Source organism: Terrapene carolina, unplaced genomic scaffold, assembly GCF_002925995.2.
Source record: "Terrapene carolina triunguis isolate 2854851 unplaced genomic scaffold, T_m_triunguis-2.0 Scaffold57, whole genome shotgun sequence".
NCBI classification, from domain to species: domain Eukaryota; kingdom Metazoa; phylum Chordata; order Testudines; family Emydidae; genus Terrapene; species Terrapene triunguis.
In genome coordinates, this window is record NW_020664408.1 from 418,472 (window position 1) to 438,666 (window position 20,195).

The 20,195-nt window shown below is 40.3% G+C and overlaps 1 protein-coding gene across 1 annotated transcript in view; it reads right to left on the reverse strand.

The window, feature by feature from the left end:
- The window catches only part of LOC113407929 (dual specificity protein phosphatase 22-like), a 60,458-nt gene that overhangs the window by 17,246 nt on the left and 23,017 nt on the right, over positions 1-20,195 (reverse strand). The window contains exon 4 of the mRNA XM_026658920.1: positions 8,400-8,449. Coding sequence (XP_026514705.1) covers positions 8,400-8,449 — 50 coding nt within the window. The remainder of the gene's footprint in view (positions 1-8,399; positions 8,450-20,195) is intronic.

Consider the following 20,195-nt stretch of genomic DNA (forward strand, 5'->3'; position numbering starts at 1 on the left):
ATTTCATGATTCTAAGACAAGGAAAGAGTGAGAGCAGCAGAATAAGGACAATGGGATTTCAAAAAAGCAGACTTTCAAAAAATTCAGAGAAATGGTAGGGGTAAGGTCCCATGGGAAGGAAATCTAAGAGAAAAAGGAGTTTGGGAGAGCTGGCAGTTTCTCAAGGTGACAATATTAAAGGCACAATTTCAAACTATCCTGATGTGAAGGAAAAAAAATAGAAAGAATAGTAAAAGGCCAATAGGACTCCATCAAGAGCACTTTAATGACGTGAAACTCATTAAGGAATCCTACAAAAAGTGGAAACATGGACAAATCGCTAAGGAGAAGTACAAAAGAATAGCACAAGCATGTAGGGACAAAATCAGAAAGGTTAAGGCACCAAATGAGTTACACCTAGCCAGGTACATAAAAGGCAATAAGAAGAGGTTCTTTAAATACATTAAGAGCAAGAGAAAGACAGAGAACAGTATAGGTCCTCCACTTAATGGAGAAGAGCTAATAACTGATGACATCAAGAAAGCTGAGGTGTTTAATTCCTCTTGTGCTTCAGCCTCCACTAAAAAAGGCTAATATTGACCAGATACTCAACATAATTAACATTAACAACGAGGGTAAAGGAAGGCAAGACAAAAATAGGGAAAGATCAGGTTAAAGAATATTTAGACAAGTTAGATGTATTCAAGTTAGCCGGGCCTGATGAAATTCACCTTCGGGCACTTAAGGAACTAGCTGAAGCAATCTCAGAACCGTTAGCAATTATCTTTCAGAACTCACGGAGGACCCATGAGGACGAGGAGAATCGGAGAAAGGCAAACTAGTACCTATCTTTAAAAGGGGGCACCAGAGAGGACCTGGGCAATTATAGACCAGTCAGCCTAATTTCTATACCTGGAAAGATACTGGAACGAATTATTAAACAAGCCATTTGTAAGCATAGAGAGGCCGATAGGGTTATAAGGAATAGCCAGCATGGATTTGTCACAAACAAATCATACCAAACCAACCTAACTTCCTTCTTTGCCAAGGTTACTGGCCTCGTAGATAGAGACAAAGCAGTACTCATGATATAGCTGGACTTCAGTAAGGCTTTTGATGTAGTCCCACATTCTCATAAGCAAACTAGGGAAATGTGGTCTAGATGGAATTACTATAAAGTGTGTGTACAACTGGTTGAAAGACCTCACTCAAAGAATAGTTATCAATTACTGTATATACTTGATCATAAGCCAATCTGTTTATAAGCCAACCCCCTACACAAGATGGATAAGTAAAAATGAAAAATTTTTATGACCCATTCATAAGCCGACCCTGTAATTCAGGGGTCGGCAAACTTTGGCTCTTGGTCCATCAGGATAAGCCGCTGGCGGGCCAAGACGGTTTGTTTACCTTGAGCGTCCACAGACACGGAGGTAAACCTAAGTAAACAAAGTGTCCCGGCCCACCAGCGGCTTACCCTGACAGGCTGGGACAGCAACTAGTGGGGAAATTTTGCGGGGTGGAGTGGAGAGGGGGGGAAGAGAAGCTAGGGGTCAGGGGAGTAACCCCTGTGACCACCCCCCACATGACCCCACCCCTAGCCCGGGACCCCCACACTCTCCCCATCCCTTCCCACCTTAGCTGGGGAGGGCCAGGTGAGGATCTCTCTGGCCTGGCTGGAGCTGCTCCGGCAGGCTGGGCAGTGCAGCCGCAGCCTGCTTTGGTGGGCTAGACCAGGCGGCACGGCCGCAGCCTGCTCTGGCGGGCGGGGCCGGGCGGCGCGGCCACAGCCTGCCAGCCCCAGAGCTGCAGCTGCTTTGGAGGCTGGGGGGAGAGCAGCGTGGCCAGAAGCGGAGAGACTCTGGCCCCACCTCTTCCCTTCTGGTTCTGCTGGCTGTGCTGCCTCTCCTTGCTCCCTCTGTTGGGGGGAGGGGCTGTGTCCCACCTCTCCCTCTCTATAACCGTTCATAAGCCGATCCCCTTCTCTGATGCTTCCCTTTTTTACTAAAAAAAATTCGGCTTATGAACGAGTATATACGGTATTCTCTTTCAACCTGGAAGGGCATGTATAAGGAGGTCCCACAGGGATCAGTCCTGTGTCTGGAACTATTCAATATCTTTAATGACTTGGATAATGGAGTGAAGAGTATGCTTATAAAATCTGTGGATGACACCAAGCTGGGAGGTGATTAACAAACTGACAAATTAGAGTTTTGATCTGAAATCCGTAAAATGAAACTCAATAAAGACAAGTGCAAAGTACTAAACTTAGGAAAGAAAAATCAAATGTACAACTATAAAATGGGGAATAACTTGGTTAGGTGGCTGGAAAGGAGCTGGGGATTATAGTGGATCACAAATTGAATGTGAGTCAACAATGTGATGCCGTCGCAAAAAGGCTAATATTGTGGGGTGTATTAACAAGAGTGTCTTATGGGAGGTAATTGTCCCACTCTACTCAGCGCTGGTGAGGCCTGAGCTCGAGTACCCTGTCCAATTCTGGACACTTTAGGAAAGATGTGGACAAACTGAAGAAAACCCAGACGAGAGCAACAAAAATGATAAAAGGTTTAGAAAAAAAATGGCCTATGAAGAAAGGTTAAAAAAAACTGGATATGTTTAATGTTGAGAAAAGCAGACTGAGGACCTAAATAACAGTCTTCAAATATGCTACGGAGCTATTATAAAAAGGGCGGTGATCAATTGTTCTCCATGTCCACTGAAGGTAGCACACGAAGTAATGGGCTTAATCTGCAGTACGAGAGTTAGATTAGATCAGAAGTCCCCAAACTGTGGGATGCGCCCTAGGGGGCACAGAGGAACATTCGAGGGGTCGCAGCGGGGCCTGGGCCAGCCCTCACAGGGGGCGGGGAGGGAGCGACACCCAGACCCACTCCGATCCCAGCTCTGCTGCGGTCCTGGCTCCCCGCTCCCAGCCTCAGTCCCTTACCGTGGCCTGGCCATGTCTCCGCACACAGCCCTGGCCCTGGCCCCTGGCTGTGGCTCCGTTCCTGGCCCCAGACCCATCCCCAGCTGCGGCCCCAGCCTCGTCCTGCTTACCCCTGTCCCACTCCCTCCCCCCCCACCCCAAGCCACGGCCATGGCTCCGGGAGGGCAGGGACATGGTCAAGGGTAAGGGGGGGGCCATGACCCTGAGCATTTCGAGACCACTGGGTTAGATACTAGGAAACACTTTCTAACTACAAGGGTAGTTTAGTTCTGGAATAGGCTTACAAGGGAGGTTGTGGAATCCCCATCATTGGAGGCTTTCAAGGACAGGATGGACAAAACACCTGTCAGGAATGGCCCAGGTTTACTTAGTCCTGCCTCAGCAAGCCAGGAGAGATGGATTTGATGACCTCTCAAGCTCCCTTCCAGCCCTACACATATTTCTATGAATGACTCTTTCAGAAGAGGATCTCCTGAGGAATTCTGCAATTCCAGACTTTTTAAATGTGTGTCTATTCTAACATTTTGACTAGAACTGGTCGGGAAATGTTTTTTCCTTGGGATAAATTATTGACATTTTGTTGAAAAGATGAAAGCTGAAATGTTCTGGTTTTCAGTTACCGAAAACTGGGGGGGGGGGAGGGGGGGGAAAAAAAAAAAGAAAAAAAAGTTGATACTTTGCGCAAACATTTTCATTCAGTCAAAAAAATTATTTTCCATTGAAAAAAGTTTCGACCAGCCCTAATTTTGACACCATATGGTGCTTGTGTTTGCTTGCAGGAATATAACCTGTAGGCAGCAGCTGAACCTAACAAATGATTCAGTCACAGTGAACAGACTTTACTAGTGGCATGCATGGGCTTTTTAAAAAGAACTGCACCACAGTTAAGCAGTATTTCTCCAAGATCTAACTGCTTAGGTCAGTTAAAAACTTGATGCTTTTATCTTGATTTTACTTGACCCCTTTTTACCCCTAGATCTCTGGGAAAATGACTTAGGTTGATGTATGCAGTGTAGTTGTAGCTTTGTCGATCCCAGGACAGAGACACAGAGAAGGTGGGAAGTTGGTCCAATAAAAGATATAAGCTCACCCACCTTGTCTCTCTAATACATTGGTGTGTTTTTCCACAGTAGCTCCAAACATCAATACATCTTCTGCAATGACCTAACAAGTTTTTCCCACTTTCTTATGGAACATGCTTTAGGATGAAAAAATATCAAAGGTAAATGGGTGATGTCTTTCTTGGGGGGGGGGGGAGAAGCGGGAGAGAGTAATTAAGCATGGCTAATAGTGAACTTTTGGTCCAGTTTTATTAGTCATTTTCCAGATATGACATTCAGTACGCTGCGTCACTGTGTATCAGCCAGTTTACTTGTTAGTGCATCAAATTTAGATGTGTGGTAGTGTTCACCCTTGATTGTCTTGTTCAAGTTTCATAGAAGTTAGAAGGGAAATCCTAACGCAGTCACGCCTGTGGAATTCATTGCCAGTTTGTGGAATCATGGAGCCCTGACTGACTCTGATCAGTGGGGCAGTTCACACCTCTTAGAGCTATTGTTTCAAGCAATCTGCCAACTCAACACGGTACTGGTTTACGTTTACGTTCACCCCTGGAATAGCAAATTATTCTATGTTAACAATGAAATGGGAAATCAATATTTATTACATAAAAGTGTAAGACAAGTGTCCTGATTAACAATCTACTCACTGGACTGACAATTCAGTGTAAAGACAATTTATTGTACAACAGCCAACTTTCACACTTCTCTTGCCAACTTAATATTATGAACGGCAGCTTCTTTATAATATCACTGGGCACATCCCACACAAAGTAAAGCAGCGAACGGCCTCTCCAATCACGTTTTAATAAAGAGGGTAATCTGATACAAATTAGATGAGGGATTTTCCATGTCAGCTCTACACTTCAGTGTTTCGTTGAGCTTTCAGAAATGCGTTAGGGTTGAAAAAAGCATCAGTAGGGAAAGAAATGTAGTGGTATTGTCTCTTCAGCAATCAAACCTGTAATAGTCAAGGACTAAGAACTACCTAGACCTTTTGTATGATTCTTTGGCATTTTGCTACTGTAGACAGACTGGCTGTAATATTAAATCTAAACCAAAAGGAAGGTTCAAAAGGCAACCAGGAAGCCCAATAGGCTCAGGGTGACCATACATCCCGTTTTGGCCAGGACAGTCCCTTTTATTAGCCATGATCAGTTGGCAAGAACAAACACGACAAATGCCCACTTTTATTTAAAAAAAAAAAAAAAAAAAAGGGGGGGGGGGGGGGGGGGGGAAAGAGGGAGGGGAGCACGCCGGGGGGGGGGGGGGGGGGGGGGGGGGGGGGGGGGTGCTGAGCGGGGGGGCAGCGGGGGCCAGCCCCGCGGGGGTGGGGGGCAGCCTTGGGCAAGTGGCTGGGGGGGGAGCTTGGGCCAGCCCCACATGGTGTCCTGTTTTCCCCTTGGGAAATATGGTCACCCTAAATAGGCTAGCATAACTGGGTATTAATTCCCTAGAAACATACGGTACAGAAATAAGGTGGAGTGAGGAAGGGTGTATTTAATTTCTACAGAATTAATTTTCGAGTAGCAAGTTCCTTAGGAGAGGGCATTGTCAAGGAAATCAGTGACCAGCAGAAGTTAATGGCCTGAGGCCAAATTCCCACCATGGAGGCCAAATTCACATTAAACTCCCAGGAAATGACCTAGGTCTCAATAATGATTGCTTAATTCAAATTCTAAGCAGGAGCAGAAAATGCTAGTAGAACTGAACCTTCACACAGTTTCAAAGAATGTGAGCATATTCTGTTTTCACTGTTGTATTTTATTGGGAATTGATTTCTCTCAGGAACAGGAGAGCCCTTAGTATGCTTACTGTAAGTGCATGTATATTATACGTCTTGAAAAAGAAAGTTCCATGAGGAAAACATAGCTAATGCGAACTTAAGTTAGCAACTCCACAGTCCCAAGATCCACTCTGACCATGTATCAAGCCGGCCCCCTTCGACAAATGCCAGCAGCTGCAGAAAAGTAGTACCACCACCTCAGAAGAACTTTACCTGAAAAGCCAGCTGCTGAGTGATACAGACAAGCATCTTATGTGATCCTAGTCAATTTCACTCGACAGCAACCACTAGGTAAAAGCACTTTATATGCAATGCTATTCTTTTCCTCTGCAGCTGTCAGTCTCACTCTTTGAGAAGGGGAGAGACACAAAGAAGTCACAAAAGGACAGATCCCCTCTTTCCCCAGGGGCCCTCCCCTCAAACTGATAAACACCCTATACTTTTAAACAGTGTTTGATAAGATCATATTACATTCTTATGACCTGAATAAAACAAGCTTCTTTTGACCTTATGAAGTTTTTACATTAAAAGCAAGTAACATCAGTATTTAAAGATGCTGTGCATTATACTTGAAGTTTTCCATCATATAAAGAAAAGTCAGTTACTCATCAAGTTTTCTTTTAAGTGATCAAATGTATCAATATCAGAAGTAACAAAATTTGTCTGAAACCATCTGATACCGAAGCAAGAACCGTAGATGCTTGCAGCATAACAGAAACAATACTCATGCAAATATCTTATCTTCTTGTTAGTGCTTTAAAAGACTTGGTACAGTGCCAGAAAGTTAATTGCTTTTGAATGCTATAGGTTGCTTTTCAATGTATTTCCTTGATATGCAGTGACTAGGGCTGGTTGCATTGCATGTGTAATTAACATTCGCTGGAAATGATGTCCTCTTTCTATTCACAAATTGGTCCAGATTTCTACTAACACAGATGGCAGATTTGCAAACATTTTCACAACTACCCAGTAGGATCTCCAAATACTGACACACCATTAATGACGACCCAACAAATGTGATTATGGCCTCTGTAATTTCTTAAGTTGCTTCCTTTCTAAAAGAAATGAACCTCCACAATTTTTCCTACCCTCCCACAAAAAAAAAAAAAATTGCACAAAATTGCTTCCATATCCACTGTCTTAGTTCTGAAAATCCTATTCTATTCTCTAACCTGGATTCCCACTTAATAGCATATGGGATACTATTATTTTTAAGGGAGTAATAACACGCGGTCTGATTTTTAAGAGGCACTGAGAACGTGCAGCTCTCATTGACTACAATCTGCACCTCTGACGGGAAAAACAGGCTCATGGTCTATGTTCTTACTACACAAAATTGTGTTAAAAAATGATTTTTATAATTTCAGAAACATGTTCTTGTCACTCTTTTCAGTGGCAATTAAGAAACATCAAGTGTCATGTTGGAATCTCTCCAAGGTATGAGAAACAAAATACTCTAAAAATATGCACTGAAAGCATCAGCCGGAATATTACTCTGATCTGAGAGAAAAAGCAGTGCTGCATTTCCTTCCGTAGGTACCAGGCCCTTTCAACTACTTCTGTTTCTCTACATAACTAGTTAGCAGGAAGTGGCTGAAACCCCCCGCACCTCTCCTCAACATAAACAGTGAACACTAGAAGAAAGAGTTGGTCACCATCCAAGTATTCTTATGAAATACATTTTGATTACTTCAAGATCATGATTTCCTAGATACCATCAATTCAAAGATTCGGAATGTTAAGCCCCGGGTCAGTTCAACTAACTTTCAGGACAGTTATATAGCCAGTGGATATTTAAAATAAAATTAAATTAAATTTAAAAAGCCTGAAAATGGGACACAGCAGCTTCACATAGCTACATACCTACTACAAGAAGCATAAGACCATAGGAATTGACATACTGGATCAGGCGTAATCCAGTACACTGTTTCCAGCAATGGCCAGGACCAGATGATTTGGAGGAAGGTGTAAGAACCCTACAGTAGGAAGACGTGCCATAATCTGCACCCCACATAGGTGGTCTCCCTATCTCTAACATGTAGAGATTGGCTAAGGCGCTCTCTCTACCAGAAATGCTACAGCGACACAGCTGCAGAGCAGCAGCTGCACTGCTGTGCTGCTGTTTTTCCATCGTTGTAGTAAAGTCAACTCTCTGAGAGGTGGTTGCTAGGTCAACAGAACAATTTTTCCATCAATCAAGCAGGGTGTATGCCAGGGCTTAGGTTGGCTTAATTACATCACACAAGGTGTTAATTTTTTCATAGTCCTGGAGGAATTAATTTCAGCAATTTCAGTTAAGCTGACCTAACTTTGCAGCACAGACCAGCCCTGAAGCACAAGGTTTAATATCCCTTCCAAAAATTTTGCCTTAATTATAACAACACTGGATATTCTTGGTAGCAAAGCAGCCATGCTAAGTAGGAAAGCACTTTTAATAATAATAATAATAATAATAAAAAAAAAAGGGACCTATTTTTCTGTTACCTCAATATAAATCAGGAGTAATTCCCCTTAAACCAACAGATTTAAACCTACATTGGTGTAAAACTGGTGAGAGATCAGAATCAGGTCCTTTAACATATTTCAAAACAACATTAGTACTGAATTAAAAAAACCCAAAACTTACAAATTCTGTGAGGGTGAATCGGCAGCAGGAATGCACAGATATTTCACTCCCTGTATAAAGTAGTAAACAGGAATGAGAACACAACATTAAGACAAAAGCATAATGGTCACAGATCAATGGGCAAATTCTGCTCTAGTATTTGTGCAGTTCCATTGATTATGAAATAATTGTAGTATTGTAAGTAACTGCAGATTTTGTCTCATCTGCCCAGATTTAAAAAGACAAGGTGGGTGAGGTAATATCTTTTATTGGACCAACTTCTGTTGGTGAGAGAGACAAGGTTTCAAGCTTATACAGAGCTCTTCTTCAGCTCTGTGTAAGCTTCCATAAGAGGAGAGATAAAAAGACTGGGATGGTTCAGCTTGGAAAAGAGATGACTAAGGGCGGATATGACAGAGATCTATAAAATCATGAATGGTGTGGAGAAAGTGAATAAGGAAGTGTTATTTACCCCTTCACATAGCACAACAACCAGGGGTCACCCAATGAAATTAATAGGCAACAGGTTTAAAACAAACACAAGAAAGTACTTCTTCACACTATGCACAGTCAACCTGTGGAACTCATTGACAGGGAATGTTGTGAAGGCCAAATGTATAACTGGGTTCAAAAAAGAATTAGATACATTCAAGGAGGATAGGTCCATCAATGGCTATTAGCCAAGATGGTCAGGAATGCAACCCCAAGCTTGGGGGTCCCTAAGCCTCTGACTGCCAGATACTGGGACTGGAGGACAGGGGATGGATCACTCAATAATTGCCTGTTCTGTTCCTTCCCTTTGAAGCATCTGGCATTGACCTCTGTCAGAAGACAGGATACCAGGCTAGATGGATGATTGGTCTGACCCAGTATGACCATTCTTATGTGATGAACCCACCCACCTTGTCTCTCTAATATTCTCGGACCAACGCTGTTACAACACCACTGCATACAGACTTAAAAAGTTATTTTCAGAAGTGTTTTGTCGCTAAGGAACCGACAGCTTAGTCATGTTTACACGAAAGATCCTTAAGTGAATTCTTTAAACAGCAGCATCTTTATTAGAAAGGCGTAAAACTTTTGTTATATTCATCAGCTTAAACATGTTATTCTTGTTATGTTTCATTGGAAACTAGTCGCATCTTATACAGTTCTCACTTTGTCAAAATGAATGCTGAAAATGAAATTTGAGAAAAACTTTTTTCTCGTGCAGAATGCCACATTCAGTTGTTTTTCCCTTACGTATTTAGCAACACAAAGGGCATTTTGGAAGAGGAATCGGTTATTTTTTGAAAGCGATGACTTTAAAACTCAGGCGTATCTTCCAATAAGAAGTCCTCACTTTATTAGTCAGCTATTATTGTAACGAATTATGTACTGAAATAAGGAACTGCAATATATATTCTTAGAAGAACTCTGATCTGAAAAGTCAAGTAGGCAATGCCTTTTCAGGAGTGTTTTACAAAAGACCACAAAAACAAGTTTAAAAAATGAGCTTGGACAATAAAGTGACAAAGTAATAGATAAGTAACAAATAAAAAGAGCGATGACAATAGAAGTTAGTATTCCATACGAACAGGCTGTAGTTTTAAATATACCTAGTAACTTCCCTCTCCAGGGACATCTCCAGGATCTCAGATGGTGATCAGGCTCATCATGACCTCCTCAAATATACACCTCTCCCCAGGCTATGATCTCCAACCCCACCTCTGGCTATTCCACACCTGAGCCAACAAACCACTGATGGTGCAACAGCTATGTTCTCCATCTGAAGAGCCAGAGGTAGTACGTCAGAGCAAGCCAATGCATTCTTCACAGCCACTCCACTACCGCTTTCCAACCTCTTCCTGGCCCTTTGAGACCTCTGTGGATTGTCAACTTGTTTCCTCCTGAAGTGTGTCACAGAATATAGCTGGTGAACTGTCAATGGTTCACTGACTAAATGGCACAGCCAGAGTGTGGGGATTATTGGAAATGTGGAAGGCATAGCCGGGGGAAATCATGACTTAGGGAGAGGGAAATATTTGAAGAGGGGTTTACAGTGAGAGAGCGCACAATCTCAGCTGAACTCCTGCAGAATGGGAGCTGGTGATATTTCGGGAGGGTAAAGTGGGGACAGTTGTGTGGGCATGATAAAACGTGGTTGTGGGGAAAAGAGATGAGATTCAGCTGGTGAACCATGGAGGCTGGACAGCTAAATGGCATCTCTGATATCTGTCAAAAAATGAAAACCGTCGAACATGGCAGCCACCCCCACTTGAATCTGGGCAAAGCAGCCCTAGTGTGGTTGCAAGGATAATAACCCTTATGGAGTCAAGATGGCTAGCAGAGATGCACTCAACTGGTGGTAGAACAATCTGCATATAAAACAACAGATTGCTAATATCATGGATTGATTTCTCTAGACTAGACAATGCTACAGTATAGATCTGGTATCATTACCTCCTTACAGGTATTCACCATGAAGCTTTAGCTTTGAACTTAAGAGGACTGCTCAAAGGAGTAAATTTTATAGAATTAGACCCTACATTTGCTGAAGCTTGGCAATTTACCTTTTCAGGTCATATTAAATACTCTCTCCTTTGGACAATTCAGTACCAGGAGCCCAGTACTCATTAGCTACCCTTCAACAAGGCAGAACACAGGAATGAAAAGAAGGGGGGAGGGGAGAGAGAGAAGGAAACATATTGAGGCCAGCATTGTACCATGCAATTAAGGTTCCAATCCTGCATCCCATACTCATTTAAGCAGTCCCACTGATTGCAGCAGTTATCACACATGCTGAATGCTTACAGTAGCTGAACTAAGAGGGGCTTTCAGAAAATGTTCACTTTAAAAGAAGAAGTACTGTCAGTTTTAGAGCACACAGTGTTCTTTTCTGTCACAGCTGGCTGATTCCCATTCTGCATGATGCTAAGAGGTACGTGAATTCACAGCTACCACAGAACCACACGTAAGCATGAAACTAGCTTACGAGAGACCACATATTGTGCTAAATAGCTCCTCCAAGGCCTGGTCCTGGGAGGTACAACTCCCAATAAAGCCAATGGGAGTTGAGCACCTCTCATTGAGTGTATCACCTCTCAGGATCAGAAGTTTAGTCAGGTTAACTGGGCCATTCAACATATAAAGGTTCTGGAAGTCTGTGCTTTACTAATGCGTGCCACCTTGGAGCATTTTGGAAGGTGGTGCTAATGAATTCCCCTCCCCAGACCTCCCAGGAAATCCCCCCCTCCTCCAATAGGAAAATGACAATTATGGGTGGGATCTCAAAAATGCTCAGTGTTGGCCTCTCTCTGTCCCACTGAAATCAACAATAAAACTCCCAATTACTTCAACCGGAGCACAGTTAGAACATCCCTGACCAACTTTTTAAAATCCTACCTTATAAACAGATTTGATCCTACATAGTTTAAAAATCTTAGAATCAAAAGCATTCATTTTAATTGCATGAATAAAATAGAGGGACTATACTGGTTGGTATTGGGCAGGTGTTTGTAAATGAAACACTTGGGCCACTGTCCAACAGAGATATTTATATGTCGCTGTTGATAACAAGACTTGCCACGCTGCATTCGCTTTTCTTCATGCGCTTTTGATATTTTTACAAACTTAGTGCCCCCCCCTTTTTTTTTAAGATATTGGAAACAGGAAGTTATTTAATTTCTGAGCCCTCTTGTCTATGTGATAATTAAAAAAAAACATCCGAGATCATTGTGTTCTTGTGCAGTTATGCCCCAGAGACATCACTGTCTTTCCTGTGCATGTACAATGCAGATAACATCTAAGAATTGTCCCAAAGGGACTCTAAGCAAAGCAGAACAGTTTGTGTCAACGTAACAAGTAAATACTGTAGACTAAGATTTTCAGATGCTCATGGCTGGTTCACTAGTGTACAAAAATGCCATAGGCTTCACAATTTCAGTAGTTAGTGGCGTTTGCAATTTTAGAATCTTCAACAAAGACCAAGCCAAAGGAGGAAGCAAAAACATCACTGAAGTGTCTGTTTCCTTGCTTGGGTATGTGCTCATCATGACAACACAGAGTCTGTGCCTGATCATAGATTGCTGAAGCCAGTGGGATGACTCCCAATGCCTCTATGGGCCTTAGAGCCTTACTGATTTATTCAGGAAGCTATAATATTGCTAGAAAATGTTAAGAATAAACCCTACTATAAGATTTAACAGGATTTAAATTAATAATATTAACAAAGATGGGGCAGGCAAACTAAACATTAAGTGTATATGTATAACTCAGTATTTCTTTCAAAGGGAAACTTGCATTTTGTCATCTGGTAGAACAATAGATGGATTTTTCAGTGAAAAAAGTGGATTTAGGTTCCAGCAGATTAGTTCCACTCATTAAATTTGTTAAGTTCATTGAATATTTGCCCTTCTCAAAAATGAAATGTTTTGTTTAGGTCAGAGATAAAACCTTATTACAAGAGTTGATGAAAAAGCAAATATTATTATAAATCCAATGTGAAGGAACGAATCCACATTAATTAATTAATTACTGCTGCAGTTGGTATATTCACAATGAAATATTCCTTCAACTGATATCTTGCATGCCAACATTTTTTCTTCTTCTTCTTTCTCCCTCCAAACAAACCCTTCCCTGGATTAAATCAAACCAGCTTTTTCATCAAACTAAAATTAAATATTTTCTCGGAGTTACAAAAAATTACATACATACATTGCTGTAAAGCAAATCGAATTCTATGCTCCAACTGAAAAAAAACAAACCTTCAGCAGTTCACCACACAAGTTCAAGTGTTCGTACAAACTTCCTAGATCTGTACATAAGCAGAATAACCAACTATATCACAGTGCCTTTCTCATGGCCACTTCTAAATTCAATGCTATATATTCTCCAACTGTTGTTTCTAAATCCTTAACATCACCCCACCCACAACCTACATTTTTTAAAGATGTTTTCTAAGGTTATCGATATTAGTTAGTTTTCGTATGATGCCAGAATCAATTGAGGTCACGCATGTTTCTTCCAGTGCAGTTAAAGATACATGATAGACTGGAGAGCCAATATACTAAAAGATCATTTTCTTTTCAGTTTTCTATTTCAGCAGACAGAGTAACCACCAAAACTAGAATTTTGTCTCTCTTAGGCCCTGAAACTAAAGGCTACAGTTAAACCGATACAGTGAGAGCTAACAAAACCAGAACAAGTATTCTGATTTCAAGATTGTCAAAGCTGAAACAAGCGAGAGTTAAGTAAAATTTCTAAAATTCACTGTTATTTGTGAAACAATACTATGCTTGCACCATTTTGCCAAACATCGTAAAATAAAGCCAAACCCATTACACTGTATCTCTCAAGTTTTCAAAAATGAAAAACAAAATTTAAATATATATTTTATGTAGCCAGGGTTTACACTGAGAGCTAATAAAAACCTATCAACTGAAGAGCAAATATGTTATAACTTCTAATTATTTTGGTGTCATTACGTATAAGATCTGAACACTGCACACTTGTTTAATGTTTGGAATATTCAATGAAACCGTAATAAAATCTCTCTCTCATTTAGAATGTTATTAGCTTTTTTTTTTTTTTTTTTAAGTCTTCTATAAAGTATTAAATATAATCCAAAAATGTAATGCACAAGAAAAAAAGTACAGGAAAAACAATGAGTATCTTTTATGACCCAGTTTAATTTTTTCCTTTTCTACTTATCTGTGGCTAATTCGAAATGAAAAAAATAAGTGGCTGTTACTTTCCTAGCTTAATTTTATCAACCAAACTTAAAAAAACAATTTGAACTTTCCTATGCAGAACAAGACTTTGCAGTAGCAAAATGATGCAATCACATTTAGTGCAGTTGAGATAGTAGGTTTGTATGTGAGAATGGGAAATCCAAACAGCACATTGCAGATTTCACCTTGACAAAAGCATTACCAAGAATAAGCTAATAGAAGCATGACAAAACATATATGTCTTGTTATTTCTTCAGGTTACAAACATAGGATAGTTAGTGAATTCAGAGTGTCTTTGATTATAACAAAGAATGATGCTTGATTAACAAACTATAAATAAATAGTATTGTATGGTGTATTCAGAAGTATAAAAAAATCTAATAAAGTATTTGGGTGTTTTTGCTTTAACGTTTTTGAGTAATCTAGCAACACACTGTCGGGGAGGGAAAAGAGTTATAGAACTTAAAAAAAACAGACTCATAATGCATAGTAACACTCAAGATAGAGTTGACTTCAATGCTCTATCCCCTTTGAGAGTTCTCCTCTGTTTTGTAACTTTAACATCTCAATTTCTAGTCAATCAGTGATGGGGGAGGGAGGGAGGGAGAGAGAGAGAGAAATACGAACCCTGAGTTGTCCAAAAACACCACCACAATTTCTATTCTAAAATCATTATTTTTTAAAGATAAATGTTACATTTTTGGCATTAAACTTCTCGGTATTTAAATTTATGTAAAGATACCATCAACGACTTCCAAGAAATTCTTTTTTTTTTTTTTTTTTTTTTTAAAAAACAACCAAAACCCCTCAGCTTAAATTTGTGAACCCAGATGCAAATAGGAAACCTCTAGCACCTGGCAAGTTCTTTCAGGTTAGTCAAAAGCCATGTGTTAATCTGACTTGTCACATCAACAGATGAGGATGGGAGTACTTATTTTTGTTCAGGGGCATTTCAGCAAAAAAGCTAAAGTGGGAAACAGCCAGCAGATAAGGTTTCCTCAAGGCAAACCAGCAAGAGGTTACCAAGAGTTTTGTCCAGTACAGCTACAGAACCACCTAACTGAAAACTAGTCAACCGTTGTTTGTCCTTTCAGTTACTTTCTGGAGCAGTTACAAATGCTGTTGATTTTATTAATGACTCATAGAAAACACATTTATGTTTCAGCAATAACCATTAATTGACCACATTGTAAAGTTATTTCATGTTTGCTTTTGAGAAAAGCATAAATACATGAAATAGACTTATGGGAAATCTGATCTACTGAAGCTGGGAAGATCCTGTAATATTTATTTTTAATAATAAAGTAGCCTTTTTATATTCACAGCACTTGATTACATAAGGGATCTCACAGCAATCTTATGAAGTATTTTCAGATTTTTTTAAAAAGTCATTAAGATCAGAAACAGCTAGATCTCTTTTTAGAAATGAAAATTAACACACTTTCCACATCTTTTCCTAGGTGGAAGTTGAAGGGCTCATTGTGTTCCAGTGAATGTGGTATTCAGAAGACTGCAGTCAATGGGTCAATACTGACCCATACTTTCAACAACCTAACCCCTAGTAGAGGTGCCTCATTAGTGGAAAGATTCCAAAACCACCCTTCCACCAGATGTTAGTGCTACTCAACAAAGGCTGGAGTTCACCTGGAAGGTGGAATAACTAGGGAAACCAAAGAATGAACTGAGTCAGTATATCACCTCAGCAGTCTCCACCAGAGATGACTAATGTTGAGTGCCCAACTTGAGACACTACAAGGAACCAATATCAAGAGGGCGAATGCTCAGCACTTCCTGGAATTCAGGCCTCTTTCAGGTGTCTCATAATGGACATACAAAATCACTAGTCACTTTTGAGAAATTAGGTCAGAGTTCCCAACTCCTCATGAACTAAGCCAAAGTCAGAAGAACTGTATTTTAAATAAAGGAGTCTTCTCGCACTACTACAGCTGAAAGAAAAATGGTAGCTATTTTGCTCAGCACAGTCTTTGGAAACCTCTCATAGGGAAATTCTTACCATGAATAAGCAGTGAAATGATATGAAAAATACATTTTTTATTTAAAATGAGCACTTCTGAGCTTCCTCTTGATTGTGACCTGACTGTTGAAGAATGACAATTTGTGACACTGGTTGAGGTAGGAGCCCATTGGAAGAGATTCACACAGAACAGTTTCAATCTGACTTTAATTACTTATTTAACAACTGGAAGAACTAATTTTCATTGTGGTAGCATGATAATGACTTGGAAATTGCATTTTGTTGTATGCTATCTGGCCAGCAGAATGCACTCATTAAGAGTCCCCTAAGATTTTGGCCTACATACAAAAAGATTGCAGAGCCAGTGTACAGAATGTGCTACACAATCATGACTAAAGGATCCATTTCTTCTCATCGGTTCCTCAAGAAGCAATTTTTATTTACAAATAGCTTCTTGCATCTCAAGAACTGCTCCATGTTATAGAGTACAAAAGCTGTATTTTTTTAAAGGTCTGGAGGTTTACACACAATGAACAGCATCAGTCTAGATTTAGCCTGAACTCAAAAAATGCATGATTGATTGGTTTCCTAACGTTTCGCTATTTAGCCATTATGTGTCAGAGCAATGATGCACTTCTAGTCCAAACCAAAGACTTACGGGTTGGTTTCTGAGTGTGGATATTCCCTTGAGATTACAGAGCTAAAGAGAGAATGCTGAAGCTTAGTTATCTTCTGCACCTGTAGTTCTACCAATTAGGGAGATGGAAATTGCTTCTTTCATCTTAACCCAGGGTTTCCCCCAAGAATTTTGGAAATCTCTTTAAGTGTATCAAAGGGGGGGAAGGCTATTTCAAATCTAAAGTTAAAGGTGGTGGTGGAAGCTTTCAGGACAGGGAACGTGGTATTAGAAAACTGAAACACACTGTGGCTATCACGATTTAATATTTCAATGGAAACCCTATGCTGAACATGTCCCAGTAATATTCTGAGGCACCAAGAGCTGATATCTTAGGCAGCAGCAGGAATATCAGCCAAAGACTGTGTTGAAGCAGCTGATCTGCTCTATGCTAAGAAACTAGCTAGTTCCTCTGCTCATCTGGAACCATTTTTAATCCAGAAGGTGCAAAAAGTACAGCCCACTTTAAGTTTGATATCTGAAATATTTGGCCACATGCAGAAATTTAAGAAATTTCCACAAACAGCAAATCTAAGTGTAGGCCCATAAGGATGTATTATTACTAGGTCTCTGATAAGTGTTAAACTGACATCTCTCTTCCAGGATAATAGCTGATAGTAGAGAGATCGCATGGCTTTTGCTAGCAGATCAGCCACTTTGTTAAGTTTCCTCAGAACTCCTAGATCTTCCATCCAGTCCTAGGAACTTGTTATTTATCAGCTTGTTCCAGCACATCCTCTTTTGACTTCTCCCCAAGAGTGCCTGAAAAGAACAGGTATGTCCGCAACATCGTCTGTAGTGAAAACTGACGCAAAGAAATCATTTAGCTTCTCTGCAACGTCCTCATTCTTTTATTTCCCCTCATTCTCTCACACTTACTGATTTGAATATAAAAACAAGAAGATACTCTAAATATATCTTTGGCTATATACTCAACCATTCACTTGTTCCTCTTAATTCCACCTTATATTTTACCTGCCATAGTTTGTGTTCCTTTTTATTAGCTTTAATTGGGCTGAATTTCCATTTTTTAAGAATACCTTCAAAAACTTTGTGGGTTTTACTCTAAATCATCTCTTAACTGCAGGCCTCAAAGAATTTGGCACACACTGATGGAGAACTATTATTTTAATCCAGGAGTCCAAATTAACATGCTGTCAACCTCTTGCCACTTCAGACTATCTTGATGAACTAGCATCATTGATGTTAGCAGAACTGAAAATAAGAGTCATGCATTAACTACTTCTGCAAATTCAAGGAGCTTGAAGGATTATCTTCATGGCTCTCAGAAATATTCCTTCCCCCGGTCAGTTTCTTAGTGACTGCATGGAAGATCAAATTTGGGATCTAAATTCTTTAGGAGGGTCCCTTGAAACTTTTTAGTCTTAAAGCTACAGTTCATTTAAGATAAGTGATGACAGCAGCACAAGAAAAGCTAATAAATCAACCAAAATTGACAACTGCATTAAATTGTCTCAAGAAGTTTTTTTGTTTCTTTCTACAGAGCATACAAGCCAAAGCTTATTTTACGTAGCCATTAGTATGGGGGCGGGGAGGTACACACAGCACTATTCTGGAGATACTGTGCACAAGATCTATCTTGGCATCGTGAATGGGATCAGAATTTTTTTTTAAAAGAATAAATAACTCTGCTTCCTGCAGGTGCTCTGGTTAACTATAAAGAATGAAAAAAACCACACTACAAAATTTACATTATAGAAGAGCTAATGGAGGAAGATTACGATGTTTCATTGGCATGCACCATAGACTATTTCCTAAGCAGCAATCATATCTATGTTATGCTCTAAACAACTATGTATAATACTTTAAAATCATGATATTTGCCCTAGAAAGAAACTGATCATCAAACCACAGAAGCTCTAATGACAGGACTACCTTCCTGATGGACCACTTATACAGACTTGTATCACCAAACAGGCTAGATATATCTTCTAGACCAAAGACTGCACCGGTGTGTGGATTGGCTATAGACATGTATTGCAACTGCCTACAATGTAAAGAGCGCGGTGTGCTCTTAAAAAACCCAAAAGCTTGTCCAGTTTGCTGGGATTTAAATATAGCCCAACTACTTTAGCCTCACCTGGACGGTTTCAGATTAAAATTGCAACTACATATCCCTTTCTCTTCTAATACCCATGAAAAAGAAAAATCAATTCTTTTAGAAACAGAAAGCAAGAAAAATCACACACATGCACAAAGCACAAAACCTAGACAAGGGCCAGCTTCAAATGTGACTCACTGTAAATGGAATGGTGAAGATCCAAGCCTTCTGTGACAGAAGATAGCACTACAGGCTACTTTAATGGGAACATTAAAATGCCTCTAAGGTCATGCTACTCTTCCTTTTGAGACCCAGGCCTCTGATAAAATGAAAATGTCTTAATTATGTCATAGAATCTTCAAATCATAGAAGATTAGGGTTGGAAGAGACCTCAGGAGGTCATTTAATCCAACTCCCTGCTCAAGGCAGGGCCAACCCCAACTAAATCATCCCAGACAGGGCTTTGTCAAGCCGGGCTTCAAAACCTCTAAGGATGGAGATTCCACCACCTCCCTAGATAACCCATTCCAGTGCTTCACCACCCTCCTAGTGAAATAGTTTTCCTAATATCTAACCTAGGCCTCCCCCACTGCAACTTGAAACCATTGCTCCTTGTCCTTGCATCTGCCATCACTGAGAACAGCCTAGCTCCATCCTCTTTGGAACCCCCCTTCAGGTAGTTGAAGGCTGCTATCAAATCCCCCATACAAATCTGCTATCCAACAGAGTACAGAACTTGCTGTGATGCAACAGAGGCCACTCTGCAAATGACAGAATATTGTAAATTAATGTCAGGAGACCGGATAGCCTCGGGAGACCGGGAACAGAATTCATACACTTACTGTTTCAACTCTGGTCTAGCTTAACGGCAATAAAAATGTACTAGTAACTGACAAACATTTGTTGGATTCTATAAAAAGAGTTGATAGTTTCAATCCAGTTCCTGATGGACATATGGCTACCTCTCTTGCACACACATCTTCTAGAGAAAATCCAGTCTTGATTTTAAAATTGCCAGTAATGGACAATCCACCACAAACCTTGATAAGTTGTTCCAATAGTCAATTACCCTGTCTGTGAAAAATGTGCATCTTATTTCTAGTTTGAATTTGTCTAGCTTCAACTTCCACACATTGGATCTTGTTATATACCTTGTCGGATAGACTGAAGAGCCCTCTATTATCAAATTTCTGTTCCTCAGGCAAGTCCTTATAGACAGCGATCAAATCACTCTTTAACCTTCTTTTTGTTAAGCTAAGCTAATGCTTGAGGACAGGCTAATAGTAACTACCTAACCCCTGCTCCAAAGCAGAGTTGGTTGACATTTGCTAAAATAAAAAGCACTCAAATGCACTCTCTCAGTATTTATATTGTGCTCCTCATTGCAGGCTAT